Consider the following 23762-nt stretch of genomic DNA (forward strand, 5'->3'; position numbering starts at 1 on the left):
CTAACCTGGGAAATTCCTCAAACCTAGAATTCAGGTCTGCCAGGTGGCCGAAAAAGGACAGATGTCCCACGCACTCTTGCTCAGGAAAGACAGGGAAGATTAAATGACACAATGGCTCTGTAGATGATAAACAGCAACACTTTTATTATTCCTCCAGTGGCTCCCCAAGTCCCTTAAACTCGTGCCCCTCCTCCCGTCCCCCATGCACCCTCCAAAGGAGGTGACAAAGGCGGCAGTGAAGGAGGAGGAGAAGGAAGAGAAACACCTTTATTGGAAGAGCTGTGTGGACAAGAGAACGGGGATGAGAGTGAGAGCATGGGAGGTGGGATCCAAGGAGCTGGTGCCTTTCTCAGCGGCCCTTCCAGGGACTGCACAGAGACGGGCTGGCACGCCCTGGGTCCAGGCACCTAGGCCGTGCGATCCCTTGGGAGAGGGCCTTGTAGGTGGGGAGGGAGGCAAGAGGCCTGGGGTTCCCACGGAGAAAGGGGCAAGAAGCCACCCGGTTTCACCGATCCATGCTGTCGTCCGTCGGGCTGGAGAAACAGGTCTGTAGCAGCTTTTCGCAGAACTCCAGCTCCTCCTGGATTGGGCAGGGGCAGGGAGCAAGCGGCCTGAGTGCAGAGGCCAGACCCTGCCTCCAACATTCTTGGCACCCAGAGGTGACTCCTCTTCTCTCCTGGCCACCACCCACCTCCCCTACACCAGAGGTTAGGGTTCTCTAATCACTGCTCGGATCCATGATTCACTGTCTTCACACTGGTGTCTGAACTACTTGAACTAGAACCCGAGGTCCCCCAGACTCGTCTCACTCCATTGGTCTGCCTCGTATCAGCACTCTTGGGCTCCTTCTAACTCCCAGATATTGACCACTGTTCAAAACTTTCTACAGATACAAACCCCAGAAACCATGAAAGAAAGCACTGACAGGTTAAACTACGTAATATAAAAGATACTCCCAGGGCAAAAAAAAAAAAAAAAAGAAAGAAAGAAAGAAAGAAAACGAGGTTGGGGAAAAATATTTGTGATTCATAGCACAAATGGCTAATATACTTAACACTTAAAGAGCTTAAAAAAATTGTTCGCAAAAACCATCACCCAATAAATAGATAAGTGGGCAAAGGATGAGAACAAACAGTTCACAAGAAAGAGAAAAGATGCCAAATTTCACTCATGGGAGAAATGTAAACTGGACTGGAGTACTACTTTTCAACAGTCGGCTTGAAAAAAGGTCAAATGGTTCATTGAGGCCACTTTATCCTGACCAAGATTTGGGGAGTTGGGCACCCTTATGACTGGAGTGTCAATGGTTGAACTCCTGTGGAGAGGAGCTTCGTGATAGCTAATGAAATGGCCCTTAACCCTTTAACATACCTGACCCCAGCCATTTCCCTCGTAGAAATTGTTCTACAGACATATGAAATAACATATACAAAAGGTTATTCTTTTAGCAGTGTTTGTCACAGTGGGAGTGTAGAAACAACCTGCATAACCACTCTACAGAAAAGAGGCAATCCGCACTGTACAGCTGCAAAATAAAAGAGCCGCAAGCGAGACATGCAGTGCCCGCAGAGCAAGGGGCAGAGCAGCCATCACAGCGTGGCGGGCTTATTTTAGATAACACAGAGAAAAAGGAGAATTCGTATGCACCTTTGTTCGTGTGCACCTAATATCTTAGGGAGGACACCTGAGCAACTGGGTAGCTAGAGGGAGGGGCAGGAAAGAGACTTTTCACTGTTTACCCTCCTGTGGGTCTTGTATTTTCAACCATGTGACTACGGAACCCACTCAGAAAGCATTAGTAAAATCTATTATAAATCTAATTTCAATGTTTCCACGGGTGTATACCTAAGTCAAAACTTCTTATGTAGTACACTATTTTTTTTTTTTTTTTTTGAGACGGAGTCTCGCTCTGTCGCCCAGGCTGGAGTGCAGTGGCACATCTTGGCTCACTGGAACCTCTGCCTCCCGGGTTCAAGCGATTCTCCTGCCTCAGCCTCCTGAGTAGCTGGGATTACAGGCGCCTGCCACTATGCCCAGCTAATTTTTTGTATTTTTAGTAGAGATGGGGTTTTACCATGTTGGCCAGGCTGGTCTCGAACTCCTGACCTCATGATTCGCCCGCCTCAGCCTCCCAAAGTGCTGGGATTACAGGCGTGAGCCACCATGCCCGGCCATGTAGTACACTCTCAATATGTACAGACACTTCACAGTGTCTACACAGGAATGAACTCAATAGAATAGAACGTCCCAAGGAGGTGGGTGCGTTTGCTAAGCTCGGCTTTGCTGAAGCACCAGCATTGATTCATTCGCTTCAACAAAGTAATACATTACTTAATCAATTAAGTATCTGAATTTTAATTAGTTGTGATTTAGCATTTGTTACTTATCTAAATCAAATGAGTTATTTGCCCCTTATCTATTTAATTAAATATCTGATGACTTGTTATTTGTCACTTGTTATTTACCTAAAATAACTGTTTATTATTTGCCATTATAATGGCAATTATATCTTGTCACCCTAAGAGCAGCCCTTAGGACCTCCCTCTAGAGGCCTCACTGACCCCACCCTATCGCCCGCCCCATCCCCTGGCTCACTCAGGAGCCCGGCAAGTCACTGCCACACAATGGGCCTCCGTTTCCCCTCTGCGGAACGGACCTCACGCTGCCCCTGGCCCAGGGTGGGTGCTGAGGGGCTCAGCACAGGGCCTGATATGTGTCAACTCTGGTGTGCTGTTCAGAGCTCCAGCATCATCTGATTAGAAATGGCAATTATATCTTGTCAATTTAAGGAAATAGTTAATCATTAAGACATTTGAGTGATATTATATTCAATTTACATTTATTTAATATAAACAACTGTATTAGGTAATTTAGATAATAATTCAGTGACTTGGTCAACCCTTTAACAGTCTCAGAGCTCCTGTCTCCTTGCTGTCTCTCCTACTCTGACACAGCACGGGACGAATGCTAGGCATGAAATAAATGTCTGCTGAATGCAGGATGAGTGAAACGCACGAGAACGCAAATGAAAGCCTGAACCAGCAGACCCAAGAGCCCCCAAGGGCAAGGACTGGCTGGCTCTGCCCCTACTAGGGTCCCTACTACCACACTTGGTCTAACCTGGGGAATTCCTCACCCCCAGGCCCCTCCCCCTCACACCTGATCTTCCTCACACCCTGTCCCTTCCCCAGCTCACCCGCCCTTCTGGAGCTGCTGTCCCCTCCCCCGGCACATGATCCTCTTTGAACCCCATCCCCTCCCCACACACCTGGTCCTCCTTGCACCCCGTCCCCTCCCCATATACCTGGTACTCCTCATGCTGCTGCAGCAGCTGACAGCGGTGGCGGAGAAGCTCCTCCAGGCCCAGTTCTGGCTCCCGACACTCGCGCACGCCCTGCGGGAAGTCTGTCACCAGGCTGTGAGGGACATAAGAGCAACCCTTAGGACCTCCCTCTAGAGGCCTCACTGACCCCACCCTATTGCCCGCCCCGTCCCCTGGCTCACTCAGGAGACCAGAGAAGTCGCTGCCCCACAATGGGCCTCCGTTTCCCCATCTGCAGAACGGACCTCATGCTGCCCCTGGCCCAGGGTGGTGCTGAGGGGCTCAGCACAGGACCTGATGTGTGTCAACTCTGGTATGCTGTTCAGAGCTCCAGCATCATCTGATTAGACACTAATTCACTGGTGGGGGCGTGTACAAAAGCCTCTCTCCCTCCCCCAGGGCCTCTGTGCCAGCCCTACTGGTGAGGAAACTGAGGCTCCCTGACTCCTACTTCTTTCTGGCCCCACACCCTTCCTCTCCACAGGGAAGGTCCTGACTCCTGAGTCCCTACGGGCTGATTCCTGAGCCACCCCCACCATGGGGCACCCACCCCAGGCCCCATCCTCTCAAGGAGCCAAAGTACCTGCACAGGGCTCCAAGCACGTGCTCGTGGAAGGGGCTGTGCTCTGTCCGCACCAGGGCCACCAGCTGCTGGACCATCCCCATGGAGCACAGGGTCCCTGGCGGGAGGGCTGCAGGGGTCAGAGGGGCAGCCCCACCCATCTCCTATGCCCTCCCCGGGATGCCTGTTCCTCCCCTTCTCCCACACCTGCACCCACCCCAGGGCGTCTGCTCCCCACTCCTGCCCTCACTCAAGGGCTGCCACACCTTTGTGTTCGGGGTGGCCCACCAGCAGGTTCTGAAGCAGAAATGCCGATTTGACCTTGAGCTTCTGCACCTGCTGCTGCATGGCCCGCATCAACACAGAGAAGCCGTCCAGGCGGAGGAACTGCAGCAGCCCAGCCTCCTGCTCTCGGACCAGACCTAGGAGAGGGGGACAGAGTCCTGAACTATCATCACCACTATCATCACGACCACCACCACCATCACCACCATCACCACCATCCTCACCACCACCACCATCACCATCATCACCATCCTCACCACCATCACCACCATCCTCACCACCACCACCATCATCACCACCACCATCTCTATCACCATCCTCACCATCACCATCATCACCACCATCACCATCATCCTCACCACCATCATCACCATCACCACCATCATCACCACCACCACCATCCTCACCACCACCACCATCACCATCATTGCCACCACCATCTCTATCACCATCCTCACCACCATCGCCACCATCATCACCACCATCACCACCATCCTCACCACCACCATCACCACCATCTCTATCACCATCCTCACCACCATCATCACCATCATCACCACCATCACCATCTCTATCACCATCCTCACCACCATCACCACCATCATCACCACCACTATCACTATCACCACCATCACCATCGCCTCCATCATTACCACCATCACCACCACCACCATCACCACCATCACCTCCATCACTACCACCATCACCAACACCACCATCACCATCTCACCATCACCTCCATCACTACCACCATCACCAACACCACCATTACCATCTCACCATCACCTCCATCACTACCACCATCACCAACACCACCATTACCATCTCACCATCACCTCCATCACTACCACCATCACCAACACCACCATTACCATCTCACCATCACCTCCGTCACTACCATCACCACTACCATCATCACCACCATCACCATCACCACCATCACCATCACCACCACCACCATCACCATCATCACCATCACCTCCATCACTACCACCATCATCAACACCACCATTACCATCTCACCATCACCTCCATCACTACCACCATCATCACCACTATCACCATCACCACCACCATTAACAATATATTCATTGTCAGTCATCATCACCATCATCATCACCACGAACCACCACCATCATTACTTGCCAAGGGCTGGCATATGCAAGCATCATCTTTTTTTGAAGTATGTTTTTGAGACATAATTCACAATCCACACAGTTCAGTCTTTTAAAGATATTCACAGGGCTGTATAACCATTGCCACTAACTCTAGGAAATGTTCATCACCCCCAGAGGAAACCCCGTACCTATGAGCAGTCATTCCCAATTTCCCCTCCCTCTGGGCCCTGCAACCACAGACATGCTTTCCGCCTCTGTGGATTTACCTGTCCCAGACACTTGATAGAAATGTGTTCATAAAATATGTGACCTTTTGTGTCTGACTGCTTTCACTTAGCATGGTGTTTTCCAGATCCATTCATGTTATAAGTGGTATCGACACTTCATTCCTTTTCATGGCTGAATAATATTCCATTGTATGGATATACCACATTTTATCCATTCCTCCACTGATGGAAGCATCATCTCTTTTTATTTTTAAATTTTATTTATTTACTTACTTATTTATTCATTTTGAGATGCAGTCTTGTTCTGTTGCCCAGGCTGGAGTGTGCAGTGGAGTGATCTGGCTCACTGCAACCTCTGCTCCCTGGTTCAAGCTATTCTTCAGCCTCAGCCTCCCAAGTAGCTGGGATTACAGTAACCTGCCACCACACCCAGCTAATTTTTGTATTTATAGTAGAGATAGGGTTCCACCACATTGGCCAGGTTGGTCTCAAGCTTCTGGCCTAAAGTGATCCACCCGCCTGGGCCTCTCAAAGTGCTGGGATTACAAGCGTGAGCCACTGTGCCCAGCCGCATCATATATTTTTTTTTTTTGAGACAGAGTCTCACTCTATTGCCCAGGCTAGAGTGCAACGGCAAGATCTCGGCTCACTGCAACCTCCGCCTCCTGGGTTCAAGCCATTCTCCTGGCTCAGAATCCCAAGGAGCTGCGATTATAGGCATGCACCACTACATCCCACTAATTTTTATATTTTGAGTAAAGACAGAGTTTCACCATATTGGCTTGGCTGGTCTTGAACTCCAGACCTCATAATCCACCCACCTCAGCCTCCCAAAGTGCTGGCATTACAGGTATGAGCCACCGTGTCCAGTCCACATCATCTTTTTTTTTTTTTTTTTTTTGAGACGGAGTCTCACTCTTTGCCCAGGCTGGAGTGCTGTGGCGTGATCTCAGCTCACTGCAACCTTCGCCTCCCAGGTTCACGCCATTCTCCTGCCTTAGCCTCTGGAGTAGCTGGGACTACAGGTGCCCGCCACCACGCCCAGCTAATTTTTTTTTTTTTGTATTTTTAGTAGAGATGGGGTTTCACTGCATTAGGCAGGATGGTCTCCATCTCCTGACCTCGTGATGCACCTGCCTCGGCCTCCCAAAGTGCTGGAATTACAGGCGTGAGCCACCGCGCCCGGCCATCTTTTTAATCCTCACAATTATCCTGGAGGGTGGGCTTTCAGAATTCTATTTTACAGATGAGGAAACTGAGGCCCAAAAGAGCCAGGCTACACAGCATGCATGACCTTTATCCAGAGGGCAATGAGAACTCTGGAAGGCCTCCCAGCAGGATGAGAACTGACCTTTGGGGGGCACCTCCAGTAAGGTGCTCGCTCCTTGGTAAGCTCTAGGTCTGGGCTGCCCAAGAAGGACAGAAGCCACTAGTAGCTTGTGGCCACTAAACACCTGATATGTGGCCAGTGCAACTAAGGAAAATAGTTGTTCATTTCATTTAAGTTCAATTCATTTAAACTTAAAATGAAAAACTGAAACAGTGTAAAATATTCTCCAGTAAACACAACGTTGACCAGGCGCGGTGGCTCACGCCTGTAATCCCAGCACTTTGGGAGGCCAAGGTGGGCAGATCACTTGAGGTCAGGAGTTCAAGACCAGCCTAGCCAACATGGTGAAACCCCATCTCTACTAAAAATAAAAAATTAGCCAGGCATGGTGGCAGGCGCCTCTAATCCCAGCTACTAGGGAGGCTGAGGCAGGAGAATCATTTGAACCTGGGAGGTGGAGGTTGCAGTGAGCTGAGATCACACCATTACACTGAGCCTGAGCAAAAAGAGCGAAACTCCATCTCACACACACAAAAAGAGAAAACCAAAAAGAAAAACATACACAACGTTGTTGCTCTGGTACACTCCACACCACCACTGAAAACTCACATCTGAGTTGTGATGTGCTTTATTTGTAAAATGTACACACTAGGTTTTGAAGACTTAGCATGGCAAAAAATATAAAATGTCTCATTAATATTCCATGTTAATTACACATTGAAATTATAATAGTTTGGATAGATTGGGTTAAATATTTATTTTATTTTATTTTATTTATGTATTTTTTTGAGACAGAGTCTCACTCTGTCACCCAGGCTGGAGTGCAGTGGCAGTTGGCTCACTGCGACATATGTCTCTTGGGTTCAAGCAATTTTTTTTTTTTTTTTTTTTTTTTTTGAGACGGACTCTCGCTGTGTTGCCCAGGCTGGAGTGCAGTGGTGCGATCTCGGCTTACTGCAAGCTCCACCTCCTGGGTTCACGCCATTCTCCCGCCTCAGCCTCGGAGTAGCTGGGACTACAGGTGCCGCCACCACGCCCGGCTAGTTTTTTGTATTTTTAGTAGAGATGGGGTTTCACCATGTTAGCCAGGATGGTCTCGATCTCCTGACCTCGTGATCCACCCGCCTCGGCCTCCCAAAGTGCTGGGATTACAGGCTTGTGCCACGGCGCCCGGCCGGTTCAAGCAATTTTTATGCCTCAACCTACCAAGTAGCTGGGATTACAGGCATGCCCCCACCACGCCTGGCTAATTTTTTGGTATTTTTAGTAGAGACGGAGTGTCACCATGTTGGCCAGGCTGGTCTTGAGCTCCTGGCCTCAAGTGATCCACCTGTCTCGGCCACCCAAAATGCTGAGATTATAGGCGTGAGTCACCGCGCCTGGCCAAATGTTATTTAATTAAAGAAAGAAAAGAGAACAGGCATGCAGGGAGTGGAAAACACGAAGATTTCTCTCATTCAATCTGTAAGCAAGGCCTGTCAGCTCTGCCTTCAAAATGTACCCAGGAGAGACCTGTCCCCTTTACGCCAGGGTTTCTCCACCTGGGCACGGTTGGTATCTGGGGCCAGATCATTCTGGATTGGGAGGCCCGTCCTGTGCATTGCAGGATGTTGAGCAGCATCCCTGGCCTCTACCCAGTAGATGCCAATAGTCCCTCTCTCCCAGCTGCGACAACTAAAAATGTCTCCAGACATCTGTCTAAATATCTTTTGGAGGACATGATTGCCCCCGTTTGAGAACCACTGCTCCCTACCACAACCTTGATCTCCTGCCTAGGTTATCGCCATAACCCCCTGGCTCACCGCCCACCATCCACCCCCCCTCGCCACATTCACCCTCTTCTCCGTGCAGCAGTTGGGGGCAGGGATCACAGTGTGGCTGCCGTCATTTTTGGAGAGAAAGCCAAAGTCATCACTGCAGCCCACACATCTCCCTTAAAAAAGTTACGCTTATTCAGCGCTAAAAAGAAATGAGCTATCAAGCCAAGAAAAGACATGGAGGAACCTTAAAAGCAGATTACTAAGCCAAAGAAGCCAGTCTGAAAAGGCTGCAGATTGCATGGTTCCAAGTATATGACATTCTGGAAAAGGCAAAACTATGGAGACAGTAAAAAGCTCGGGGGTGGGATGGCTAGCTGGAGCTCAGAGGATCTGTAGGGCAGTGAAATTCCTCTGTATAATACTACGGGGGGGGATCCATGTCATGATACAGTTGTCCAAACCCACAGTATGTACAACATCAAGAGTGAGCCCCGGTGTCAGCTGTGGACTCTGCGTGACAATGCTGTGTGCATGCAGGTTCTTCGATTGTAATAAATGTGCCACTCTGGTAGACTGTAACAAGGGACCACTTTGGAGTGGCTCAACAGAGGGGGAGTGAGTCCATCCCCTCCTGTCCTGCTGGCAAGGGCAGTGGCACCGCCGCCTCAGGCAGCAGGAGCTGAGGGGATGTAGCCTGCAAGTGGCTCCCAGCACGGAACTCCGGTAATGGTACTGGACAGCCACACAATGGCATACCCTGCAGCCACCAAAAAAAAAGGACAGATGCCACTGAATGGTATACTTTAACATTTTCATGCGAATTTTACCCCCAAGCAAAAAAAAAAAAAAAAAAAAAAAAGGGCATCCGAGCTCCCAGAGCTCTTGCCCTGCGCCGTGGACAGCTTTCGTTGGGGAAGCCGACCACCATGTGGTGAGGTCGCTCAAGCAGCCCAAGCTTCTGGCCAACAGCCAGTAAAACTCTAATAGCCCCAGGGCAAGCCACGGTGGAAGCCCATCTCTAGCACCCCTCCCTCGGAGGAGGATTGTGAGGGATTAACGAGGTGCGGCGCACAGGGCTGAGTGCAGTCAGACCTTCGGGTAACGCGGCCCGGCTCACGGCTGACCACAACCTCATGAAGACAAAGCCAGAAGCAGCCCTCCTCGATGGGGGCCACTCCTGCATTCCTAACCCACAGGAAGGGGAAAGATAAGCTACTGTGGCTTCAGAAAAAAGGACAGAGGCAGGTCAAGGTGCGCAACAGTCAGGATGGTCTGCCCAGCCGTGCACATCCGAGGAAAAGAGATGAATCTGTGTGTCTATGTGTGCACACACCACACACACCCACTACACACACCACACACCCTACACACACACCACACACGGCACACTCCATATATGCACACACCACACACCCTACACACACCACACACACCCTACACACACACACCACACACGGCACACTCCACATAGGCACACACCACACACCCTACACACACACCACACACACCCACTACACACACACCACACACACCCTACACACACACCACACACACCCACTACACACACACCACACACCCTACACACACCACACACACCCTACACACACACTACACACCCTACACACACACCACACACACCCTACACACACACCACACACGGCACACTCCACATATGCACACACCACACACCCCGCATACACCCACCACATACACACATCCCACACACCCTACACATGCACCACACACCCACTACACACACCACACACACCCTACACACACCACACACACCCTACACACACACCACACACCCTACACACACACCACACACGGCACACTCCACATATGCACACACCACACACCCTACACACACACCACACACGGCACACTCCACATATGCACACACCACACACCCTACACACACCACACACACCCTACACACACACCACACACACCCACTACACACACCACACACGGCACACTCCACATATGCACACACCACACACCCTACACACACACCACACACCCTACACACACACCACACACACCCTACACACACCACACACACCCTACACACACACCACACACACCCTACACACACACCACACACACCCACTACACACACCACACACCCCGCATACACCCACCACATACACACATCCCACACACCCTACACACGCCACACACACCCACTACACACACCACACACCCTACACACACACCACACACACCCTACACACACACCACACACACCACACACACACCACACACATCCTACACACACACCACACACACCCTACACACACACCACACACACCCTACACACACACCACACACACCCACTACACACACCACACACACCCTACACACACCACACACACCCACTACACACACCACACACACCCTACACACACCACACACACCCACTACACACACCACACACACCCACTACACACACCACACACACCCTACACACACCACACACACCCTACACACACCACACACACCCTACACACACACCACACACACCCTACACACACACCACACACGGCACACTCCACATATGCACACACCACACACGGCACACTCCACATATGCACACACCACACACCCTACACACACACACCACACACACCCTACACACACACCACACACACCCTACATACACACCACACACCCTACACACACACCACACACACCCTACACACACACCACACATGGCACACTCCACATATGCACACACCACACACCCTACACACACACCACACACATCACACACAGCCTACACACACACCACACACACCACACACACACCACACACACCCTACACACACACCACACACGGCACACTCCACATATGCACACACCACACACCCTACACACACACCACACACACCCACTACACACACCACACACACCCTACACACACCACACACACCCTACACACACCACACACACCCTACACACACCACACACACCCTACACACACACACCACACACACCCTACACACACACACCACACACACCCTACACACACCACACACACCCTACACACACACACCACACACACCCACATTTGTCCTTACAGATTTATCAAAATCTCTGGAAGCAGAAACTGGCATGACAGTGGTTTTCTCTGGAATGGGGACCAGGTTTGAGGACAGGGACCGTTTGCTATGTACTCTTTTGTACCTGGTGAACGACGTGACTGTCTCACAGGTTTTTTAAAATATGTAATGACTTTTTTTCTTTTTTTTGAGACAAGGTCTCACTCTGTCACCCAGACTGGAGTGCAGTGACACGATCTCAGCTGACTGCAGCCTCTGCCTCCCAGGCTCACATGATCCTCCCTCCTCAGCCTCCCAGGTAGCTGGGACCAGGTGTGAGCTACCAAGATGGCCTAAAGACTTCCTAGACATCCCCTTTTTTTTTTTTTTTTTTGAGACGGAGTCTCGCTCTGTCGCCCAGGCTGGAGTGCAGTGGCATGATCTCTGCTCACTGCAAGTTCCGCCCCCTGGGTACACGTCACTCTCCTGCCTCAGCCTCCCAAGTAGCTGGGACTACAGGCACCCGCCACCATGTCTGGCTAATTTTTTGTATATTTAGTAGAGACGGGGTTTCACCGTGTTAGCCAGGGTGGCCTTAATCTCTTGATCTCGTGATCTGCCCGCCTCAGCCTACCAAAGTGCTGGGATTACAGGCGTGAGCCACCGCGCCCGGCAAGACTTCTTTTTTAATGTAAGCTGTTGGAAGAAAACTCTGCCAGCCCCTCTCTACCCTGCTCTGACCCTCAAGGACACCATGTCCTTCTCTCTGCCCTTTGTGGCCAAGCTGCCCCATGTCTGTCGGTCCCTCTATCTCCCTAGTTTTGGCTGTGACTTTCCAAGTGCCACCTCCTCCAAAGCTCCTTTCCTCACCTCATCAGAATGCTTCCTTCTTCCAGAATCTCCTCCTACCCAAATCCTCCCTGTTCTCCTCCCAGCCTCTGCATGGCTGGGGCCACCAACTGCCGGGAACACAACACTGATTCCAGGGCTCAGGATACATGGAGGTGAGGGAGAGAAAGGGGGTGTTGGACCCCCCTCGCAACCCCCATTTCAATGACCACATAGGCTGCTGGAGTTAAAAAAATAGCCAACCTCAGGCCAGGCACGGTGGCTCACACCTATAATCCCAGCACTTAGGGAGGCTGAGGCTGGTGGATCATCTGAGGTCAGGAGTTTGAGACCAGCCTGGCCAACATGGTGAAACCCCATCTCTACTAAAAACACACACACAAAAAATTAGCCAGGCATGGTGGTGTGCGCCTGTAAACCCAGCTACTTGGGAGGCTGAGGCAGAGGAATCCCTTGAACCAGGGAGGTGGAGGTTGCAGTGAGCCGAGATTGCGCCACTGCACTCCAGCCTGGGCGACAGAGCGAGACTCCATCTCAAAAAACAAAAAAAGAAAGAAAAAAAGCCAACCTCGGACAGATTAAATGCAGAGTTACAATATGACCCAGGAGCTCCACTGCTAGGTATACACTCAAGAGAACGGAAAACAAATGTCAATGAAAAGACCTGTGCAGCCGTGTCCACAGGAGCACGAGAGCCCAGAGAGAGATGGAAACCAGGGGCTGTCAGCAGACAGGCGGAAGGAGAAGAAGGGCATGGTGGACCCACGCAACAGGACACATTCAGCCACAAGAAAGAGCACAGCACTGCCACCCGCCACCACTCGGGGACCTCGCGCTGTATGAAAGGAGCCAGCAGCACTGCCACCCACCACCACTCGGGGACCTCGCACTGTACAAAAGGAGCCAGCGGCACTGCCACCCGCCACCACTCAGGGACCTCGCAATGTATGAAAGGAGCCAGCGGCACTGCCACCTGCCACCACTCGGGGACCTTGCATGGTATGAAAGGAGCCAGTGGCACTGCCACCTACCACCACTCGGGGACCTTGCATGGTATGAAAGGAGCCAGTGGCACTGCCACCCACCACCACTCAGGGACCTTGCATGGTATGAAAGGAGCCAGTGGCACTGCCACCCACCACCACTCGGGGACCTTGCGCTGTATGAAAGGAGCCGGGCACAAAAGGCCTCACAGTGTGGGATTCCATTTGTACAAATGTCCCGGAGAGGGATATCCTTAGAGGCAGTAAGTAGATTCATGTTGCAGGGGCTGGGGGAGAGGATGGATGCCGACTGATTGCTTAACGGGTACAGAATTTCTGCCTGGGGGAGAGGATGAAAATGTTCTGAAATTTTGGCCAGGCGCAGTGGCTCACACCTGTAATCCCAGCACTTTGGGAGGCTAAGGCAGGTGGATTGCCTGAGGTCAGGAGTTCGAGACCAGCCTGGCTAACATGGTGAAACCCAGTCTCTACTAAAAATACAAAAATTAGCCAGGCGTGGTGGCAGGTGCCTGTAATCCCAGCTACTTGAGAGGCTGAGGCAGGAGAATTGCTTGAACCTGAGAGGAGGAGGTTGCAGTGAGCCAAGATCACGCCATTGCACTCCAGCCTGGGTGACAAGAGTGAGACTCTGTCTCAAAAAAAAAAAAAAGGAAAGACAGAAAAAAAGAAAATGTTCTGAAATTAGTGACTGCCGACAGCCATACCACCCGAACGCGCCTGATCTCATCTAAAATTAGAGAGTGATGATGGCTGCACAACACTGTGAATATACTAAGTACTACGTTGTTTTTTGGTTTTATTGTTTGTTTTCAGACAGGTCTTGCTCTGTCACGCAGGCTGGAGGTGCAATCATGGCTCACTGCAGCCTCAACTTCCCAGGCTCAGGTGATCCTACAACCTCAGTCTCCTGAGTAGCTGGAGTTACAGTCACGCACCACCAGATCCAGCTAATTTTTTAATTTTTGTAGAGACAGGGGTTTCCCTATGTTGCCCAGGCTGGTCTCAAACCCCTGGGCTTGAGCAATTCTCCTGCCTCGGCCTCCCAAAGTGTGGGGATTCCAGATGTGAGCCACCATGCCTGGCTAAAAGTACTAAGTTACACACTTTATTTTATTTTATTTTTATTTTTATTTTTTTGAGATGGAGTCTCGCTCTGTCACCAGGGCTGGAGTGCAATGGCCGGATCTCAGCTCACTGCAAGCTCCGCCTCCCGGGTTTACGCCATTCTCCTGCCTCAGCCTCCCAAGTGGCTGGGACTACAGGCACCCGCCACCTCGCCCGGCTAGTTTTTCGTATTTTTTAAGTAGAGACGGGGTTTCACTGTGTTGGCCAGGATGGTCTCAATCTCCTGACCTCGTGATCCACCCATCTTGGCCTCCCAAAGTGCTGGGATTACAGGCTTGAGCCACTGCGCCCGGCCAAGTTACACACTTTAAAAGGATGAATTGTGTGGCCTGTGAATTACATCTCAATAAAGCTGTCAGGGAAAATAAAAGGAAACAGCCCAGTGGGGGCGCTAGTGCAGCACATGCAGGCAGGCATCCAGCACACACGAAGAGCTCCCCGGGCTGGGACCCTGGTTCTGTGTGTCCTCTCCAGACCCCCGGCCTGATCCCTCCCGTGTGGAGGAGACACAGTGAGCCCAACTTCAGCAGGTGTGCATAAGGATTCAGCCAGGCAACACCTGGCATGGAGAAACTGCCCCACAGATGTTGGTTTTTGTCCCATCCCTGGCCCTGACCTGGCGCCTGTGTCCCAGGAGGCAGTGTATGGGGGAGTCCTGGCCAGATCTGCCCTGTGGAGCTGCACAAACCTGGCCATGTCCCTCTGCCCACACCTCAGTTTCTTCCCCTGTCAAATGAGGATGCAAACGGTCCCACTTCACAGGCCATTAGGATAAAAAGAATTTGTGGCTGGACATGGTGGATCACACCTGTAATCTCAACACTTTCAGAGGCCAAGGCGGGAGGATCCCTTGAGGCTAGGAGTTCAAGACTAGCCTGGGTAACAAAGCAAGTCCTGTCTCTATATAGGTTAAATTTAAAAGAAAATAATAAGAAGAATTCATGTACAGCAGGGGTTCTGACCATGGGGCTTTCTATGACATCTGGGGGCATCTGCGCTGTGGTAGGTGGGGTGACAGTATCTCTCCATGGCATGGAGGCCACCCACTAGATACTGCTCAATGTCCTGTAGTACATAGGATGACCCCTGAGAGAGTGAACCAGCCCCAGTGTGAACAGTGCCCAGCTAAAAAACTGCTGCGCGCAAAGCGTTCACGCTGAGGGCCGGGCAGTCTCCTCCCAAAGTGGTCATGTCTGCTTCGTGGCTAGCAGGGAGTCTGGCCGAGTGCCCCACTCACTCTGCCTGCGGCACTCAGTTGCCAGAGGCCCAACAAGCATGGGAATAAACGAGTGAAGGCGATGCCTGTCCCTCTGCCCCAGCAGATCCCGAGGGCCCACCCGACACCCCCCCAGCACCCCTGCCCCCAGCCCCACCCGGACACTCACAGGAGATGGCGAAGAGGGCCTTGACGCGCACTGTGTCGCAGGCGTCGCGGTCCAGCAGCCGCAGCAGCTTACGCAGGGCGCCCAGGCCCAGCACCTGCTCCTGGATGGCTGCCACGTTCTGGCTGCACGTGCCGATGAGCTGTGCCGCCCGCCACCGCAGCCCCGCAGCCCCCGCCTCCAGGTACCGGCCCACCAGCAGATGCATGCCCGACAGCTGGCAGAAGTCTGTGCCACAGAGGGGAGCAGAGAGAGGCCAGATGTTAGGGACTGAACTGTGCCCCCCAAAATGCATGGGTTGATGCTCTGACCCTCAGGACCTTGGAATGTGACTGTTCTTGGAGATGGGATCTTCAAAGAGATAATTCAGGTAAAATGAAGTCCTCAGGGTGGGCCCTACTGCAATCTGACCGCTGTCCTGATAAGAGGAGATGAGAACACAGACACCCACAGGGGGACAACATGGAGGGAGGACACAAAAAATGCCTTCTGCAAGCCAAGGAGAGAGGGGCTCAGGAGAAAGCAGCCCTGCCCACACCCTGATCTCAGACTTCTAGCCTCCAAAGCCGTGAGAAAATACATTTCTGTTTTTAAAGCCAGTAGTCTGTGGTGCTTGGCTAAGGTGGCCCTAAGCCGACTACCACAGCTGCTAAGGCCGGAAGAGCCAGGCTGTCTCCCACAGGGACCTGGTTCTCTCCAAACACCCAACCAGAGGTCCCTCCAAGCCCAGTACAACTCGGTTCCATCGGCACTTGGGGCATCAGGGCCCCAGGCTCCAGACTACTAAATGCCAGGACTGATCCTGGTTTTTGTGACAATCTGAATGTCCCCAGGGTCAGCAAACCACAGCCCACCTCCGGTTTTTATAAATAAAGTGGCATTGGAGAGCGTAGCCGTTGCTCAAAAAGTGAAACACAGATTCCCTGTGACCGAGCAATTCCACACCAAGGTACAGACTCAAGAGAACCAAAAGTAGGGACTCAGATACTTACACACTCAGGTTCATGGCAGCATCATTCACAAATGACCCAAATGTCCTTAAAGGATAAAGAGATAAATAAAAACTGCTCTAGCCATACAATGGAGTATTACTCAGCCATAAAAAGGAATGAAGCAGCCAGGCGTGGTGGCTCAAGCCCATAATTCCAGCACTTTGGGAGGACAAGGTGGGCAGATCACTTGAGTCCAGGAGTTCCAGACCAGCCTGGGTAACATAGCAAAACCCCGTTGCTACTAAAAATACAAAAATGCCAGGCCTGGCCAGGCACGGTGGCTCACGACTGTAATCCCAGCACTTTGGGAGGCCGAGGTGGGTGCATCACGAGGTCAGGAGTTCGAGACCAGCCTAGCCAACATGGTGAAACCTCATCTCTACTAAAAATAGAAAAATTAGCTGGGCGTGGTGGCGGGCGCCTATAATCCCAGCTACTCGGAAGGGCAAGGCAGGAGAATGGTTTGAACCCAGGAAGCAGAGGTTGCAGTGAGCTGAGATTGCGCCATTGCACTCCAGCCTGGGCGACAGGGTAAGACTCCGTCTCAGGAAAAAAAAAAAAAAAAAAAAAATTAGCCAGGCCTGATGGCATGCACCTGTAATCCCAGCTGTTTGGGAGGCTGAGGTATGAGAATCACTTAAACCCAGCAGGTGGAAGTTGCAGTGAGCTGAGATTGCACCACTGCACTCCAGCCTGGGAGACTGACTCAAAAAAAAAAAAAAAAAAAAAAGAATAAAACTCTGACACACACCACAACATGGGCATGCCTTTAGCACAATCAGCCAGACACAAAAGGTCACATGTTATAGGCATCTATATGAAATGTCCAGAATGGGCAAATTCATAGACCCAAAACACCGATTAGTTGTTGCCAGGGGGCCGGGGGAGGGCCTGCCTAATGGGTGCTGGGTCTCCTTTGTGGGCAATGGAAAAGTTCCGGAAATAGAGGTGGTGTTGCACAACACTGTGAATTGACAGTAAGTGGTAGAAACGGCCATGTGGGAGGATGTTCCCCTCAGCCCACCTTCATCAGCCCTGCGCATCCTCATTAAAACAGAAAAGATACACATATATATTTATATTTATATACAGAGACAGCGCCTAGGCCAGGGAGGAAGTGGTATCTTTGGCTTTCGTTCTCATTTGATTACTAATAAGGTATAAAATTGCTGCTGCTGTGATTGGACACTCAGCACAGTGCTTAGCACACAGCAGCTGCTCAACAGATATTTCCTGAACAAGCAAAAAATGAATGAAAGAGCAAAGTCGTTAAAAGCCATCCTGTGGACTGGAGCGGGAGTTCTCTGCCGGGTTAAGACTGGGAAACACTGGGGAGAAGTAAGCTGGGGGGTGGCAACTGCACTGCGGGTGTTCTCAGGGCACTAAATGCACTCACAGAGGAGGGCTTCACAAACGCTGTTCAGCCCCTGTCCAAAATGAAGACACCTGACTCCCATGCCTGACATGTTACGTGTACTCTGTGCCTGGGGTTGTGCAGGCCTGGGGTTTTCTCTCAGCCCATCCTCACGAGCCTGTGTACAAGAGGAAGTCACCAGGACCTGCCCAAACCAGACTGCCATGTAGCAGCATAGCCTGAACTATGAACCAAGGAAGTGACACCCCAAATCCACACCCTCAATGGCTATACCACACAACCCCTCCAAATGGAAGTGGGCTCTCCTCAAACCTTCTGTCAGCTCTGCTGCTTGCAGTAAAACAGCATTTACCTCGGTCTGCGAGGCCCTGCCCACCCCCACGCTGTTTCCTACGCCTGGCCCCTCACTCACTCTACTCTGCCTCAAGGGCCTGGCTGCTGTTCCTGAACACACCAGGCGCGCTCTGGCCTCAGGGCCTTTGCACTGGCTGTTCCCGCGGTCTGGAATGCTTTTCCCAGAGATCATCCCACGACTCGCACCTCACTTCAGGTCTCTGATCAAACGTTGCCCCGGAGAGGCCTTCTCTGCCACCCCACCCATGCCACTTTCTCTCTTGTACTCTGGGGAGTGGCAGTGGACACCCAGAGGACTAGGAGAGAAACAGCCATCTCAGAACTGATCAGGGAAGTGGGGGACCCCACCTGCCATGAGGGTGAGGAAGAGCCTTGCTCCTTATGGCAATGGAGGCAAAGAGGCTGATGGTGAGAGGGCAGCAGGGAGGCTGATGGTGTGATCCCCAAGAGTAGGGGCAAGAGCTGAGAGGCAGCAGGACATGTACAGAGAGGCAGGACGTCCCGGTGGGGGAAGTGGGGTACCTGCGGCATTGTCCATGTTCTCACACAGGTCGGCCAGCAGCTCCAGGGCCCCCTCTCGCTCTTGCTGGTCGGCTGCCTGCTCAGCCTCCCCAGCAGTGGGGGGCATGGGCTGTGACAGCACTCGGAGGCAGCTCTTCATCTGCTCCACCTCCTCCCGCTGGCCTCGGAAGGCAGCCGACATGGCCTCCTGCAACCACTGACGCCTCTGGGGACCAAGGCGAGGAAGAAAGGAGATCTATCAGTCATTAATTAAAAAGGAACAGCCATTAATAAAGACAGCCAACTGAGGGCTGATGTTCCTTCAGTCAACAAATATTGGCTGGGCGCTGTGGCTCACGCCTGTAATCCCACCACTTTGGGAGGTCAAGGTGGGCAGACTGCCTGAGCTCAGGAGTTTGAGACCAGCCTGGGCAACACGGTGAAACCCCATCTCTACTAAACTACAAAAAGTTAGCCGGGCATGATGGTCCGAGCCTGTGGTCACAGCTACTCCGGAGGCTGAGGCACGAGAATCACTTGAACCTGGGAGGCAGAGGTTGAGGTGAACCGAGATTGCAATATTGTACTCTAGCCTGGGCGACAGAATCCACTGAACGTCTATTTTTTTCACAGACACTTTTCTAGGTACTAAAGGCAGCCCTGGGCCAGACAGAAACTCCTACCCTGGGGGTGGGGCTCACATTCAGGTTGAAGAACAGTCAATAAAGAAAATAAGCAAAAGTGTAGCATTTGACATGGTGAGATTATAAGCGTCCTGGGGTAAGTAAGATTAAGCACAGTGGGGGATCTGGAGTGCCGAACTGTGGCTGCAGAATTAAACAGGTCGGGGCCGGGTGCGATGACTCACACCTGTAATACCAGCACTTTGGGAGGCTGAGGCAGGAGGATCACTTGAGCCCAGGAATTTAAGAGCAGCCTGGGTAACATGGCGATACCCCATCTCCACACAAAAAAAGTTTTAAATTAGCTGGGCATGGTGGTGCATGCCTGTGGTCCCAGTTACTCAGAAAGCTGAGTGGAGTGGATGGCTGGAGCCTAGGAATTTAAGGTTGCAGTGAGTGAGACCTTGTCTCTAAAAAAAAAGAAAAGAAAAAGAAATGGGTTGGTCATTGAGGGTCCCAGGGAGGCGACTTGCGAGAAAAGCAGTAGGTGAGGGACTGAGCCAGGCCACATCTAGAAGTGGTTGCAGGCAGAGGGCACCACCAGGAGGCCAGTGTGGTGGAGGCAGAGTGAGCAAGGAGAAAGGGAGAGGGGAGGGGAGCAGGTGATTATCAGGTCTTGCAAACTTTTGTAAAAACCTGGGATTTCCCTCTGAATAGGTGTGGGAGCTGCCGGAGGGCTCTAAGCAGAGGAGTGGGGACACCTGCATTGCTGTTGATTGAGAACAGATGGAGGAGGGGCAACGGCAGGTGCAGGAATATGAAACAGGAGGCTACGGCTGGGAGCAGGCAGGAGAGAAGGTGGTGTGGAGCAGGAAGGAGAGAGGAGTGGGGAGAAACGGTCAGACCCTGGACTGACTTTGAAAAGAGAGCCCGTTTGATTTAGTGAGATACGAGGTGTGACAGAAAGAGAGGTCAAGGATGACTCCGAGGTCTCTGTTCTGAGCAACCAGGAAAAGATGGGGAAATGGTGGGAAAAGCAGGTTTGGGGTGGGAAGAGCAGGGATTTCAGCTCATTTTCAAATGTGTCAAATTTGAGGGATCTATTACACACCCAAGGCAAAAGACTGAGGAAGCTGCCTGAAGCCCAGGCGGAGGTGCAGCCCGGACCAGGATTTCCCAACTTCAGCTTTACTGACACTTTGAGCTGGATAGTTCTCCGTGGTGTGACCGTCCCGTGAACCACAGGATGCTGAGCAGCATCCCTGGCCTTCACGCATTGGATGCCAGTATCCCCCTTCCTCCAGTTGTGACAACCAAGAATGTTTCCACACCAATTGTCCCCTGGGGAATAAAAATCACCCCCAGTGAAGGATCACTGGCCTAGAGATATAAATTTGAGATTTGTCAGAATAAAGCCTTACAACAATATGAGGCCGGGCACGGTGGCTCACGCCTGTAATCGAGCACTTTGGGAAGCTGAGGCGGGCCGATCGCCTTGAGGTCAGGAGTTCGAGACCAGAATGGCCAACATGGTGAAACCCCGTCTCTACTAAAAATACAAAAATTAGCCAGGCATGGTGGCGTGTGCCTGTAATCCCAGCTACTCGGGAGGCTGAGGCAAAGGGAATTGCCTGAACCTGAGAGACAGAGGTTGCATGAGCTGAGATCATACCACTGCACTCCAGCCGGGGCAACAGTGTGAGACTCTATCTCAAAGAAAAAGGAGATGAGCGCTAATAAGTGACTGCTGGAATTTTGGGGGGTGAGGGAGGGGAGCAGAGGTCTCCTTAGTCACAGTTCTAAGTAAATTTGAGTGAGCTATTTAATGTTTCTGTGCCTGTTTCATGCCTCACTGTCGTAAAGGTTCAATGACGTCATGTACGTAAGTGGGTTAGCATAATGCTCTGTATACAGTAATTGCCAATTAAACATTATATATAATAACTATTCCTATTAATCTGCAAAACAACTCTATGAGGTATATGTATTATTGTTATCCCCACTTCACAGACGAGAAAGTTGAGTCATAGAAAGGTTGAGACTTACCCAAGGTCACACAGTCAGCAATTGACAAAGCCTGAAATCAAACCCAAGCAGTCTAGGCTGGGCGTGGCGGCTCACATCTGTAATCTCACCACTTTGGGAGGCTGAAGCAGATGGATCACTTGAGGCCGGGAGTTCGAGACCAGCCTGGCCAATATAGTGAAACCCCTTCTCTACTAAAAATATGAAAACTAGCCAGGCATGGTGGCCCATGCCTCTAATCCCAGCTACTAGGGAGGCTGAGGCACGATAATTGTTTGAACCGGGAAGGCAGCGGTTGCAGTGAGCCAAGATTGCGCCTCTGCACTCCAACCGAGACTGTGTCCCCCACCCCTACCCCCAACCAAAAAAAAAAAAAAAAAAAAAAACAAGCAGTCCGACTACAGAGCCTGTGCTCTTCATGAAAACATACTGCTGTCTTCAGAAGCACTGCCTGTATGCTGGACACTGTGTGCAGCCCTACTTAAAGTAGAACCTCAGAACTACCCTATACCGTAGTTATTATTATTATCAATTTGTAAATGAAGAACTTGAGACTCAGAAAGATGAAGTAATATATCCAAGGTCACACAGCTGGACAATGCTGGATCCAGGTCGGTCTGGCTCTGGAGAGGATATGTCCCCCCAGACTCTCTTGAGATCTGACCTTCAGTCAACGACGACCCCATCTAGCACAAATTATAGCCTACAATGCCTCCACACCTGGACTCCTGCCACCCACCCAAGAAGACCCTAGTCTTCTTGTGGCTCCCCAAGTCACACTTCCCAAGACACCTCTATCTGTCTCCAGGCCCCTCACCCCAGCTTCTTGGGTCCCCATCTTTTACCTCCTCACTCATGGGTTCTGGAGGAGGGTCTGGCTCTTCAGAGCCCGCGGTGATGGCCATCTGCAGCAAGCCTTGGAGGTTGCGTGGGGGCCGGGAATTGCCCGAGCCCCCAGCCGAGGAGGAGCCGCCGCCGCCGCCGCCGCCGCCGCCGCCGCCCCCTGAAGAGCAACCCTGGGAGGCCGGGGGCAGCGCCAGGGGCAGGCGGCTGCCTCTTGAGCCTTCGTCTGACATGGGCCGTTTGTGAAGAAGGGAAGAATGTGTTAGGGGGAGAAGGTGGTCACCGCTGAAGCAGCTCTGGCGTCCTGATGGGTCGATTCTTGAGGGTCTGCTGAGAAGGTGGCGTTTTAGGGGAGCTCGGCGCCCCCCCATGACCCCAAACGACTCTGTCCCCAGCCCACTCAACCACAGCCCCTTTTCCTTCCTTCATACCCACAGGACCCTTCCCCAAAGTCATAAGCCCCTCCTTTCTCCCTAGCAACACGCCCCACCCACTCTCCCTGGCAACAACCCCCCTTCCCCATCTCCAATGCGTGCGTCCCGTCTCTTAGCAACCTCACTGCCCCGCCTCCGTAGCAACAAGCCCGCCCTTTGGTCTCCTTAGCAACAAGTCTTCTCCCTCCTCTCCGAAGAGGGGCGCCGGAATAGGGCGGATCTCACCTCCCCGGGTCCTCAAGCCGCCGCTGCTCCTACGGACAAAGTCGTCCGCACCTGACTCTACTGGGGGCCGCCATCTTAACCGGAAATACGCACGGTTTCACCCGGAAGTGCCTGGCGTACCCACCCAACTTCGTGCCGTGGATGCCGCTGAAGCTGCTTGCCAGACTATTAAGCTCTTCTCACCTGGCCGGATACTGCCCTCGGCCCCGCCCCTCCCATCCAGGCCCCGCCTCCAAGCTAGGACGCACCTTCGTGCGGGCCCCGCCCCTTCACGCTCAAGTCGCTGGTCAAAGCTCCGCCCCTGGCCCAGTTTTCGCACCTCAGCGAGTCCCGCCCCCGATCTTTATTGCAAGCTCCACCCCTGTTCTAATGTGTTCCCCGC

General features: G+C 52.1%; 1 protein-coding gene across 8 annotated transcripts; it reads right to left on the bottom strand.

Annotated features, from left to right (window-relative positions):
* Positions 1 to 253: 253 nt before the first annotated feature.
* On the bottom strand, positions 254 to 23728 carry LOC105488183 (HSPA (Hsp70) binding protein 1). 8 transcript variants are annotated; one of them, XM_011752042.3, is made up of 8 exons: positions 23629 to 23728; positions 22724 to 23048; positions 19252 to 19456; positions 16012 to 16236; positions 4151 to 4306; positions 3906 to 4002; positions 3305 to 3416; positions 254 to 580 (listed from the first exon to the last, which is right to left on the bottom strand). In XM_011752042.3, exons 2-8 carry the CDS (start codon positions 22952 to 22954, stop codon positions 506 to 508), a joined length of 1101 nt encoding a protein of 366 aa, XP_011750344.2. In that variant the 5' UTR covers positions 22955 to 23048; positions 23629 to 23728; the 3' UTR covers positions 254 to 505. The 8 variants fall into 8 exon arrangements, with proteins under 8 accessions (XP_011750344.2, XP_011750343.2, XP_011750340.2 ...); XM_011752041.3 differs by having other exon boundaries at positions 23505 to 23643; XM_011752038.3 differs by lacking the exon at positions 23629 to 23728 and adding an exon at positions 23381 to 23516.
* Between the last annotated feature and the right edge of the window lie 34 nt (positions 23729 to 23762).

The sequence above is a fragment of the Macaca nemestrina genome, chromosome 20, assembly GCF_043159975.1.
Source record: "Macaca nemestrina isolate mMacNem1 chromosome 20, mMacNem.hap1, whole genome shotgun sequence".
In the NCBI taxonomy this organism is placed as follows: domain Eukaryota; kingdom Metazoa; phylum Chordata; class Mammalia; order Primates; family Cercopithecidae; genus Macaca; species Macaca nemestrina.